Raw genomic sequence first — 12,810 nt, forward strand, 5'->3', positions numbered from 1 at the left:
GGTTCACAATCTTAATCCCCATTTTACTGCTGAGGTAGCAGGCACAGAGAAGTTAAGTGACTTGCCTAAGGTTGCACAGCAGAGACGTGGTGGAGCTGGAATTAGAACCCAGGTCCTCTGACTTCCAGACCTATGCTGTTTTCATTAGGCCATCATGTTTCCTGAATTAGATAGCAGTGAAGTGTCAATATTTTACAGAATACCATTTCTGTAAGATATTTACAAAATAAAAACACTCTTCCCCCAATTTTTCAAAAGCGTCTTCTAAAGGAGTCTAAAAGAATCATCGGTTTTCCGGATAAGCTTCTTGTCAGCAGGGAACATGTTCCCTACTAACTCTATTGTTTTGTACTCTGCTTCAGGAAGATCATGACTTTGAAGATGAATTGAAAAAAGAACCAAACTCAGCAGTTACATCAGCAATTAACAATATCTGTGGCCACTTGTTTCAAAGGTTTGGACAGTGTCTCCGTCAATCCCTCAGCCACACCTGGGCATAATGATACATTTCGCCAGCGGTAGTGACATTTTAAATGGTATCCGCGCTTACTATGTGTCGGGCACTGTATTACGACTTGGGGTAAATAAAGCTAATCGGTTTGGATACAATCCACATGGTGTGAGCCCGTCATTGGGCGGGGATTGTCTCTTTCTGTTGCCGAACTGTACATTCCAAGTGCTTAGTACAGTGTTCTGCACATGGTAAGTGCTCAATAAATACTACTGAATGAATGAATCTCCATTTTACGGAAGAGGTAACTGATGCACAGAGAAGTTAAGTGACTTGTCCAAGATCACACAACAGACAGACAGAGGAGCTAGGATTGGAACCCAGGTCCTTCTGGCTCCCCGGCCCATGTTTTTTCCACTAGGCCATGATGCCTCTACAGTTGCTATTTCATTACTAGTTGGGAGCTCCTACTTCATTTGACAATCTTTAAAAGTACTACGGAAGACGGAAGCATAGAATCCTTTGAAATCAGGCTTTCGAACTAGAACTATCCCACACCTCCAAAAGACCAACGTAGCTGAATTCACCGTGACCAGAGAAGCTTTTGTTGATATAAGGGACTGGGATTTTTTTTTAAATTCCAGTCATTCGGTCCTGTAGCAAGAAGAAAGGCCATTAAGCCCCATGTGGGATGGGACTGTGTCCAACCTGATTAGCTCATATCTGCCCCAGAGCTTAGTACAGTGCCTGGCACAGAGTAAGCGCTTAACAAATACCATTAAAAAACAAAGACTGTAATTTTTAAATTTAAATAGGAGCACACAGTATGTAATATCAATCTATGGGATTTATTGAAGGCTTACTTTGTGCTGAGCACTAAGCGCTTGGGAGAGTGCTAGATTAGTACCAGTCCTCTAGACTGTCAGTTCGCTGTGGGCTGGGAATGTGTCTGTTCCATCGCTACACTCTACCATCCCAAGCACTTAATAAATACAATTAATACAACTCGATAAATACAGCTGACTGACCAACCACAATATATCAGAATTTTACACATGTTCCTTACCACAAGGAGTTTACAGTATAGAAGGGGATAGGGACATCAACATGAATAAATTACAAATATGTGCATATATGTTGTGGGGCTGAGGGTGAAAGTCAAGTGCACTGACCACTGACCATTAACTTCAGATATGCAAGGAAGAGAACAACTCAGAAAGGGCCACTATATAGTCCTAGTGCCCCAATTTTTGGCTAAATTATACTGTCTTCTTGGATTCCATCTACCTTTCTACGTACCATGCAATTCAAAGATTTATGCGTGGCAATACCGATATGGGGGTATTGAGAACAATAAGAGAAGTGGATAGTTACGTTCCATAGCCTACAAGCTGATCACAAGCCGTTATGTCATTCTGTGGAGAGAACCTGTCTTTGGAAAAAAAATCCTTCGTAAAATATAGTGAGCAAACGGGCCTTACAGAAAGAGCAAGGGCTTGGGAGTCAGAAGATCTGGGTTCTAATCCTGCTGTGTGACCTTTGCTTAACTTTTTTTTTAAAATGATACTTGTAAAGCGTCGAGCCAGTATTAGAATCCGCGTCCTCTGACTCTCAGGCCTGTGGTCTTTCCACTAGGCCATGCTACTTAACGTCTCTGTGCCTCAGTTTCCTCATTCATAAAATGGAGATTCAGTGCCCTTTCTCCGCATACTTAGACTGTGAGCCCCATGAGGGACAGGAACTATGTCCGACCTGATTATCTTCTATCTACCCAGTGCTTAATGCAGTGCTTGGCATGCAGTCAGAGCTTAACCATTACCATTATTATTATTGTTATTGTAATTATTCAGTCCTCCGAGGTGGCTCCTGGACCTGGGGCTGCCGAGGCTGTTTGCAGACGCTGGTTAATTCCAGACCCCGTGCCTCCCCTCGGGCTGCTGTGGAGCTAAGAGCAATCATTATGGCACTTGTTAAGCACTTACTATGTGCCAAGAACCGTTCTCAGCACTAGGGTAGATATAAATCAGGTTGGACACAATCCCTGTCCCACATGGGGTGCACAGTTTAAGTAGGAAGGAGTAGGATTTAATCTCCATTTTACAGATGAGGTAACGGAGGCACAGAGAAGTGAAGCGACTTGCCCGAGGTCACACGGCAGGCACGTGGCGGGGCTGGAATTAGAACCCAGGCCCGTGATCCTTCCACTAGGTCACACTGCTTCTCCTGGGCCACGGGGCCTCCACGCCTGCTTGGCCCCATACCTACATCACTCTGGGTGCACCCCAACTCCTCCACCCCAAGGAGGTTTCTTTGACTCTTTTCTCTCTGACCGGCTCCCATTATTTCCAGAAGCCGGAGCCCAGCTACCTCTCCCCAGCGTCTCTCTGGTGGACAGACTACTCCCATCACCACAGATGCAGAGAGCAGCGTCATTCCCAGACACTCCCAGCTGCCGGTGGTGGGCCTCTGAGGGTGGTGATGTGCCTCTATTGTTATATCATCCTCTCCCCAGGGCTTAGTCCAGTCCACACTGTAAATTCTCAATAAATACGACTGAATGAATGAATGGGAGTGGACAGTGAGAAAATCTCGGCCAGCTGCACAAAAGGCTGGAATTCTTAGTGTAACCAGGGTTCTGGGAGCAACCACCGAGGCCCAAGGGGGATCCAGTCAGTCAAACGTATTTACTGAGCGCTCTATTAAGCGCTTGGAAGAGTTCAATATAACAATAAAACAGACATGTTGTTTGCCCACAACAATCTTACAGTCAAACGTATTTATTAAGTGCTTTATTAAGCTGCTGAGGCTGTTTGCAGACACTGGTTAATTCCAAACTCCGTGCCTCCACTCAGGCTGGTATTCTGAGTGGAGAGAATACTATATATCATACACGCTCCCTGCCCATAATGAGCTTACAGTCTAGAGGGGGACACAGATATTAAAATAAATAAATGACAGATATGGATGTGAGTGCTATGGGACTGGAGGGTGGGGGGTAAATTAAGGGAGCACATCAGGGTGCTATAGGAGGGAGTGGGAGAAGAGGAAAGGAGAGCTTAGACAGGGAAGGCCTCTTGGAGGAGATGCGCCTTCAATAAGACTTTGAAGATAGCCGGCAGAGTGGCCCTAGGGAGCCTAGAGGGCAGGAAACTCTGGGTAGATCAGAGCTGAGAGAGTGGTGAGAGAAAGCAGTGTGGCCTGGTGGAAAGAGCACCAGCCTGGGAGTCAGAGGACCAGGGTTCTAATTCCGCTCCGACATCTGTCTGTTGGGTGACCTTGGACTTCATCTCTCCGTGACTCAGTTTCCTCGTCAGTATAATGGGGATTATGACTGTGAGCCCCATGTGGGACAGGTACTGTGGCCAATCTGATTATCTTGTATCTTCCCCCGAAGCTCGGTACAGTGCCGGTCACAAAGTAAGCGCTTAGCAAATACTAGTTGTTATAAATGAAAGTAAGGAAAGTAAGTAGAGAAGCAGCATGGCATAATGGATAGAGCACAGGCCTGGGAGCCAGAAGGTCATGGGTTCTAACTCCAGCTCTGCCACTTCTCTGCTATATGACCTTGGGCAAGTCATTCAACTTCTGTGGCCTCAGTTACCTCATCTGTAAAATGGGAATGAGTGTTAGCCCCATATAGCCTTCTTGAATAATGGGTAACTATCTCAGCACTTACAACAGTGCTTGGCACATAATAAGGGCTTAACAAGTACCAGAATCATTTATTGTTATGATGATTATTATTATTGGGGTGGGGGAGACAAGATGGAGCACGGGAGAGACAGGAGTGGGAAGGACCAAGTTTGGGGGCTGTAGGCAGGGAGGAAAACCACTTGAAACAGAACAGAGCACATTCAGAGAGGCCGTAGGGGGGGGAGCGGGAAGAGAGGGAATTGGTTTACTAGCGGTAATTGGACGTTACTATGGAGATGGAACTGATGGCTCGTGGGATACGGTCGCAAATGGTGCATGACGTATCTCCAGACTTTACATCTGTGGGATGAGACAGCATCAGGATTATTCCTATTTGCTTTCCTTTCCTGTAAATTAAGCTGAGTCTCTGCTGTCTTCACCTTAGACTGTAAATACTAGGAGGCAGGGACTATGTCATTTGGAATTAAATTGTAAATACTATCTAATGACACTCTTGCCTGTAGGTGAGTCTTCGGGCAGTTTTACAGATGAAACTCATTTGGCTGGAACATTATTTCTTGGCTTCCCTGGGAATACCATCTCTGAGACTCCGAGCGCACCGCCTCTGCTCTCTGCTTCTTCTGTCATCCATCCACAGCTGCATCCGACCCTCAGGCTGAGAAGACGGGGTCAACGAGAACTTCCCAGACCCTCAACTCAGAGCCCTCCATCCACTCCAGAGTCCAACTTACCTTGAGATCTGCCTCTCCTCAGATCCCATTAAAGTCGAAAGGCTTAGTCTCAATCCATTTCAGATAAATTAGATTTACCGGTATTTGACTTACTGGCTCCTTCATTAGCACTTCCATTAAGGACACTGAGTATGGTAGCTGTCTGGGGAAGGGAAACTTTAAACTCGTGGAATCTTGGCTTGTGGACTGAACTGCTTAGACCGCCTAACTTTACTGAAGACTGATGAAGTGTTGTTCCACGGGGTCTAGGTCCTCTCCTCTTAGTTCTCTCTCCCTTTCAACTCAGCCATCTGCACCACCCTCGGCTTTCCAAATCTCAACACCTATAGTTCAGTCCCTTCAGGGCTTTTATCTGCCTTTCCAGCCTCCTGGGGTCCAGTCTCCACCTTCCCTCTCCCTCTTTTCCAGCTGTGTAAATGTATTCATCCTCAATTTTATTCTTCTTGGCCACCCTGGAGATGGAGCTTGAGATGATTTCATGCACAGAAAGCACTTGATAGGTGCTGCTAATAAAAATGCTAGTAGTGGGTTTTGTTAAGTGCTTACTATGTGCCCGGCACTGTCCTAAGCATTGGGGAAGCAAGATAATCTGGTCGGACACAGCCCCCATACCTAGTGGGGCTCACAATCTAAGAGGGAGGGAGAATAGGTATTGAATCCCGTTTTACAGATGAGGAAATGGAGGCACAGAGAAGTTAAACAGCTTACCTGAGGTTACACAGCAGGTTGGTGGCAGAGCCAGGATTAGAACTCAGGTCCTCTGACTCATTGGCTCATGTTCTTTCTACTAACTCAGGCTTTCTCCCTGCTGATACTGATTGTTCTTCCCTCCAGATCACGCAGTTCAATTATTTTTGGTCCCTTGAGCTACTTTTGAAGTACAAAATATATGTTACATCTCACTGCATATCTGAGGGGAGGTGAAATGGATCACTTGCAGAGAGAGGATATTAAAAAATAATTTTCTCAGGTAGATTAAAGAAGGAGGTTTGGTTTTTGAATTTTGGGTCACTATGCAGGCAGAATAAGGTGAAAGGCAGGGTTTTTTGAAATCTATTACGGCACTAGGTTATGATAACATTTAGGAGCCAGCAAAGTAGTGCTGTCCTGGCTAGATTCTTATGAGAGAGTACTGTGCTCAATTTTAGCCATCACACTTTAAAAGATATGTAAAAATATATTAGAGGGTCTAGGGGAGAGCACTAAAAATAGATCCTATAAAGAAAAGATAGTCGAATCAGGGTTGCTTAACCTGCAGAAAAGAAGGCTCAGGCATAACCAGAGAAGGGAATTACCCTATCAAACACCAAGGTAGCTAACAATGAAGGTGCAGCCGTACTGAAAGCCAGTTCTCTCACTAGCCGGCTGTGTGACCTTGGGCTAAAGCTCTCTATGCCTCAGTTTCCTCATCTGTCAAATGGGGTTAAGATATTTGATCTCCCTCCCCTTAGACGATGAGCCTCCTATGGGGCAGGGACTAAGTCTGATCTGATTATCTTTCCTCCATTCCAGAGCTTAGTACAGTAAGTGGCTTAAATACCACACTAAGTAAATATCATAATTAAACTAAAGCATTGTGTGATGGTGGGGGAGAGATGGCCAGTAAGGGCAGGGGAAATCCTTGCAGTGATGGCGACAGCTGAACAGGGGAAATCTGGACCAGATGGGAAAGAGAGAAAAGGCAGATATGGTGGGGAAGTCCCTCAGGGGTAGCGATGGAAACAGCAGCCAAGAGAATCCACCAGAGAAGACTGTAAGTTCATTATGGGTACCAACTTTCTTTTACTGTACTGTCGCAAGGGTTTAATACTGGGCTCTGCACACACTAAGTGCTCAATGAATACTATCGATGGCGGTGATGAGGATGATGAAAACCACCAGCATAAGGAAGCTGGGGAGAGAAGGGGTGGGAGAGGGGGGTGGCCAGAAAGCAAGTTGGTGGTGGGGAAACAGATGGCGAGCTCTTCCCTGAATCCGGTGGGAAGCAGTGTGGCCTACTGGAAAGAGCCCGGGTCTGGAAACCCACAGGACCTGGGGTAATAATTATGTTTCTTGTTAAGCACTTACTATGTGCCAAGCACTAATCTAATCAGAGAAGTAGCGTGGCTCAGTGGAAGGAGCACAGGCTTGGGACTCAGAGGTCATGGGTTCGAATACCAGCTCTGCCACTTGTCATCTGTGTGACTGTGGGCAAGTCACTTCACTTCTCTGTGCCTCAGTTACCTCATCTTTAAAATGGGGATTAAGACCGTGAGCCTCACGTGGGACAACCTGATTATCCTGTAAATCTACCCCAGCGCTTAGAACAGTGCTCTGCACATAGTAAGCGCTTAACAAATACCAACCTTATTAATCTAAACACTGGGATAGATATAAGTTCATCGGGTTGGACACAGGTCCTGTGCCACACGGGGCTCACACTCTGAAGCCCCATATTCCAGATGACGTAACTGAGGCCCAGGGAACTGAAGTGACTTATCCAAGGTCACGCAGCAGACACGTGGCAGAGCCGGAATTAGAACCCAGGCCCGTACTAGGCCACGTGGCTCTGCCACCTACCTGCTGTGTGACCTCTGACAAGTCATTGAACTTCTCTGTGTCTCAGTTTCTTCATCTGCAAAATGGGGATTCAATACCTGTCCCCCTCCCCAGTAGGCTGTGAGTCCCATATGGGACAGGTACTGTGTCCAACCTGATTATCCTGTTTCTCCCCATGCTTAGAACAGTGCTCGGCACATAGTAAGCACTTAACAAATACCATTATAAAAATTTCCAGCTCCCTTCTCTGCAGTTTTCTCCCTGAAGCTTTGGAAGGGCGGCTATTCTCTTGCAGAGAGGAGGAAATGTGTTGATTGGTCAGGAACTCATGCACCTACTCAGGAGCTCCTGATAATCAACTAATGACCCTGCTGCATCCATAATAATAATAATTGTAGTATTTGTTAAGCACTTACTAAGTGCCAGGCACTGTAATAAGTGCTGGATTGGATACAAGCAAATCAGGTTGGACAGAGTCCCTGTCCTGCATTCATTCATTCATTCAGTAGTATTTATTGAGCACTTACTCTGTGCAGCGCACTGTACTAAGCGCTTGGAACGTACAAATCGGCAAGAGACAGGGACAGTCCCTGCCCTTTGACGGGCTTATGGTCTAATCAGGGGAGACAGACAAAAACAATAGCAATAAATAGAATCAAAGGGATGGACATCTCATTAAAACAGAAGCTGACAGTCTTAATCCCCACTTTCCAGGTGAGGTAACTGAGGCCCAGAGAAGTGAAGTGACTTGCCCAAGGCCACACTGTAAACACGTGGTGGAGCCATGATTAGAACCCATGACCTTCTGACTCCCAGGCCTGTGGCTCTATCCACTACGCCGTGCTGCTGTACTTGATGAAAGGTTTTCAAGAGAAGGTGCTGATGAGTCATTAACCACATTCCAAGAAGACTGTAACTGGGGAAATGGGCTTAAATTAAAGCAGGAAATAATTCGGTTGAAGATAAGATTGCAACCTCATTTGTGGGCAGGCAACGTTTGCCAACTCTGCACGTAGTAAACGCTCAGTAAATACCATTGATGATGATGATGATTATCTGAGTAATATAACACTCGAAGTTTGGAGTCTCTGGGGTCTCTATGCCCCAAATGTTTTCAACAAGAATTGCCAGCCAACTGTACTAGCAGTAGTAATAGTATTTGTTAAGGGCTTACTGTGCGTAAAACATTGTTCTAAGTGCTGGGAAAGATGCTGATAGCTTAATCATCCGCCTGCGAGGGGCTGGATCGGATGACCACTCCAGGACTTTAGTTCTATGAAATCTATCAGGGTAAAATCAATTTCACAGTATCAATAAAGATTCTCAAAGAAACGATCTTTCCATTCCAACCGGCCTCCTCATTGGTTAGTCTGCCTTCTCTCTTTGATTTTCACAGTGAGTCATTTTTAACACTTGGGATGAAGAGAGCTTTGAAAGATGTTCCCCAGGGAGGCTTAAATCAAGGATTTGACTGAAATCATTTAAATGTTGAAGTAACATCTCTGATTCCTAGATCCCAGTAATAATAATAATAATAATTGTGGCATTCCTTAAGCGCTTACTATATGCCAAGCACCGTGCTAAGTGCTGGGGTAGATACAAGGTAATTAGGGCCTACATGGGGCTAACAGGAAGGAGAACAAGCAGTGAATCCCCATTTTGCAGATAGGGAACTGAGGCACCGGGAAATGAAGTGACTGCACCGGGATTAGAACCCAGATTCTCTGACTACCAGGCCCATGTTCCTTCTACTAGGACACACCGCTTTCCTGAACTTATTACCTGTGGCACCTATCCTCCAACTGGTCCCTCTTATTGGCACTGTCTGAAATTATTTTCAGAAAGTTATTGGATCATCATTTGCTACCCCGGCCATTGAGTAATAGATTCCAGTGCTCCTTCATGAACTCTTTACCATTTAGAAAATGGCAGGGAAAAAATCTGATTCCTGGGAAATTAAAGAGGACCTCCAAGGATTGGCTTTTATGTTGAAAATCATTGAAATCTGAATTTTCCTATGATTTAGGCATGATTTGGAGAATTCTGAAACAGAGACTATGAATAGCAAAAGAGAAAACCAAAAATTAAGAGTTGTTGAGATCTAAGGAAGTGTGGAATTTGGACCTAGATAATGCTGCCAAACACCCAGGGATGTCCAAAGGCTGGAGAAATGTTAAATAGAGATATGAATGAGATTTTTCATGAGTTATTAGAGGGAAACATTCAGGATGATAAAAAGTTAATCCACAATTAGGGGTGCCCACTTTTCATCATGCTTGCGGTGGGTCGAGGGGTGTTTAAGCTGGGGTGCCTTAAAGGGGAAAAATGAAGTGGGAGAAAGTGGAGAGAAAAATGTGGGGGATCATCCCATCGGTTGCTTTATTTTCAAAAGGGGTTGTCATCGTTTTTATCGCTCTCCAAGTGCCTAGTTCCATCCTCTGCACCTAGTAAACTGTCAGATCAGATTGCAGCGGGATCCCCACTGTGCACCACATACACTGATCACAGCTCCTACGTTCTTGGGGGGAAGCTGGCGGCTCACCCCAGACGTGCCAGGCTCAGGAGGAAAGAGGAGGCTCGTGATGTCTTCCTAAGCCGTGTCAAGTGCCACTTGCAAATGGTAAGTGCTTAACAGATACCACAGTTATTACTAGTAGCAGTAGGCCTAGGTAACCAGGGAAATAAAGCTGACCCTGCCTGCTCCACTGACATAGTCTTACTCTCCCCCTCTTCCACCTGGACGCTGACATAGCTTACCTAAGCATCACTGGTACGAGCCTCCTCTTTCCTCCTGAGCCTGGCACATCTGGGGTGAGCCACCAGCTTCCCCCCCCCCGAGAACGTAGGAGCTGCAATCAGTGTATGTGGGGCACAGTGGGGATCCCACTGCCGCAATCCAGGTGCCCGCCTACACCCATCACTTCTCCAGTGCCATCCTGCCTGACTTGGCTGACTTGCCCTCAACGCCAAGGCAACCTGCCGAGGAAGCAGTGTCCAGGAAGAGTGTAGGCCGTGGGGAGATTAGGAAGGCAGCTCTCTGCAGGAGGAGGGGACAGTACAACCACATGGGCAGCGGGGTGGTGGGTGAGGCAGCTCTGGCTTGCCCTGCGGCCCCGAGAGGACTATGGGAAGCCCAAATGTGCAGGAGGCCAGGGGCCATTTCTTGCTAGCCGAGCGCAAGCAGCAGAGCCTCCAGTCTCTTTCCAGCTCCAACGGACCGGGTGGACTAGCAACCCCCAAATCCAGGGGGGTGACACTAAAGGAGGTGTCCCCTAAGAGGAAGTCCCAGGGGACCCTTATCCCCATCACCATGACAACAGGCCTGAAGGAGGGCAACCGTCATTGCGGCCCACCACTGTCGGTATCAGGATACTGGTCTGGAAAGGCCATTTACCCGACCTAGCGTGGCATGTCTGTGGCTCTTCTATTTTGACAATTACAACGGGTTTTAAAAGAAAATACAATTGTATCTAAAAGACAAAGTTCAAAACCAGCTATTTCTAAAAGGCAACTACAAAAGAGGCATAATTTTCTTTTGTTTTATGTGCTTCGATTTTGCTGGAAAAAGCAAACTCCGCAAATCTTGATTCAATCTGTTTCTTGCAGCCCATTAATAAATCATGGTCCGCTCTATTTATAACTGCACGTCAGTCCTGTTGTATTCCATCTTCTTCAATGGATGTCAGTGGGGATTCACTGTCAGTGTGTAATGTGAAAGCAACATTCCTTTCTTTCCCTTCACATCTCTCAGCAGAACTGGGCTCTTCTAAGTAGTATATGAACCATCTTTAGTTTTCAGCGTTGAGGAGGAACTTTTTTCTTTCCTAACATCTGTTTGGTGTATCAATGCATTATCAAGAAATGATACTTACTCTATTTTCCTTATGGGTTTGTTCCGATAGTAAATAACTAAGCTTTACTCCTTGAGTTCTGGGATCTGAGGTAGAAAACCAATGCAGTTCTTCTGTTTATACTTAGAGACACCCCTTAAATACTGCTAGAAGGGTGGTTTAGAAAGCAACAAACTTATTCTATCCTGTCCTGGCTTCTACAATCTCTCTGGTACACTAATCCAAGTCAAGAATTAGTGTGATCTAGTAGAAAGAGCATGGATCTAGAAGTCAGAGGACCTGGGCTCTAAACCTGGCTTTGGTACTTGCCTGCTGTGTGATCTTGGGCAAATCATTTAACTTCTCTGTGCCTCAGTTTCTTCATTGTTCAAATGAGGATTCAATGCCTGTTCTCCCTCCACATTAGGCTGTGAGCCCCATGTGGGACAGAAACTGTGACCAACCTGATGATCTTGCATTTACCCTAGTGCTTAGTACAGTGCCTCGCACATGAGTATGTGCTTGGCAAATACCACAATTACCATTATCATTATTCAAAAGGTTTATAATAAGTTAAGGGAAGTTATATAGGGAAGAGTTCTCTTACTTCCAGTAAAACCTAACCTACTAAAGATTTCAGGTCCCTCTGCAACAAGCTGAACATTGACCAAAAGAGACCCCTGACCTACCTGCGAGCAGCAGGTGTCACCCCCAAGAGCACAAGTGGACAGAGGGACCAGAGATCTAGGAAACATCTAAAGAGCACACTAATTTACACACACACACACATACACACCCCTTTTCTTTGCAATTCACATTAAAGTGTCTATTTCGATTTATGATTAGCAAAATTAGTCACAAGTCGGGACCACTCAGGTGCTATATTCCTGTGTAAATGATGTAGTTCACCGGCAGTAAGTACAAACCAAGGTCCCAGATATGGAAAACACAAAAGTACAGGGATTCAGAGTCCGCAGAATTGAGCAAAAGCATTAAAATCTGTCGTGTACTCACAGTTGTAGTGGTGGTAACCTCCTCAGTAACAACCTTCAGAGTATCAACCACTGAGATGTACCCCAGACGCTTAGCAATCGCTAAGGCAGTGTTGCCATTCTGAAGGGAAAGAGTGAGAGAGGGAGAGAGAAATGAGAGGGAGGACTGTGATGTGAGCCAATGAGATCACCCGCAGCTCTGCATGAGCCAGCATTTCCATCCAAAACAAGGCGCAGCTTAGGAAAATCACTGGTTTTTACCGTTACATCCGAATCTTTCTTTGTAACTTCTTTAGAGTATAGCACTAGTCACCATGGTAACAAAACATGCTTACATCTGCCTGCTATTTCTAATAAAAATACACTCAGTTCTTTAACCCTGACATTGTCAAATCTCTGCACAAATAATGCCTCATGATTATGACAGCTCTCGTTAGATAGGGGGGTCATTCTTTTCCAAACAATTAGAAAGTGTGAAGTGAACTTTTTTCTTCATCAGAAGCTAGAATGCCCATTAAAGGTGCGATAGGGCCCAGGGGGGTACAGGGAAGTATTTCAATAGAACTGTGCAGAATAATAACAAAAGCAAAGAATCCAGACTCTAGCCTAGGTCC

General features: G+C 45.5%; 1 protein-coding gene across 50 annotated transcripts in view; it reads right to left on the minus strand.

Moving 5' to 3' along the window:
• Positions 1-12,810, minus strand: part of ANK2 (ankyrin 2) — a 576,252-nt gene that overhangs the window by 76,292 nt on the left and 487,150 nt on the right. For all 50 annotated transcript variants that reach the window (XM_039913760.1, XM_039913763.1, XM_039913759.1 and 47 more), the window contains one exon: positions 12,219-12,317. In XM_039913760.1, coding sequence (XP_039769694.1) covers positions 12,219-12,317 — 99 coding nt within the window. The remainder of the gene's footprint in view (positions 1-12,218; positions 12,318-12,810) is intronic.

This window comes from Ornithorhynchus anatinus, chromosome 12, assembly GCF_004115215.2.
Source record: "Ornithorhynchus anatinus isolate Pmale09 chromosome 12, mOrnAna1.pri.v4, whole genome shotgun sequence".
Lineage (NCBI taxonomy): Eukaryota > Metazoa > Chordata > Mammalia > Monotremata > Ornithorhynchidae > Ornithorhynchus > Ornithorhynchus anatinus.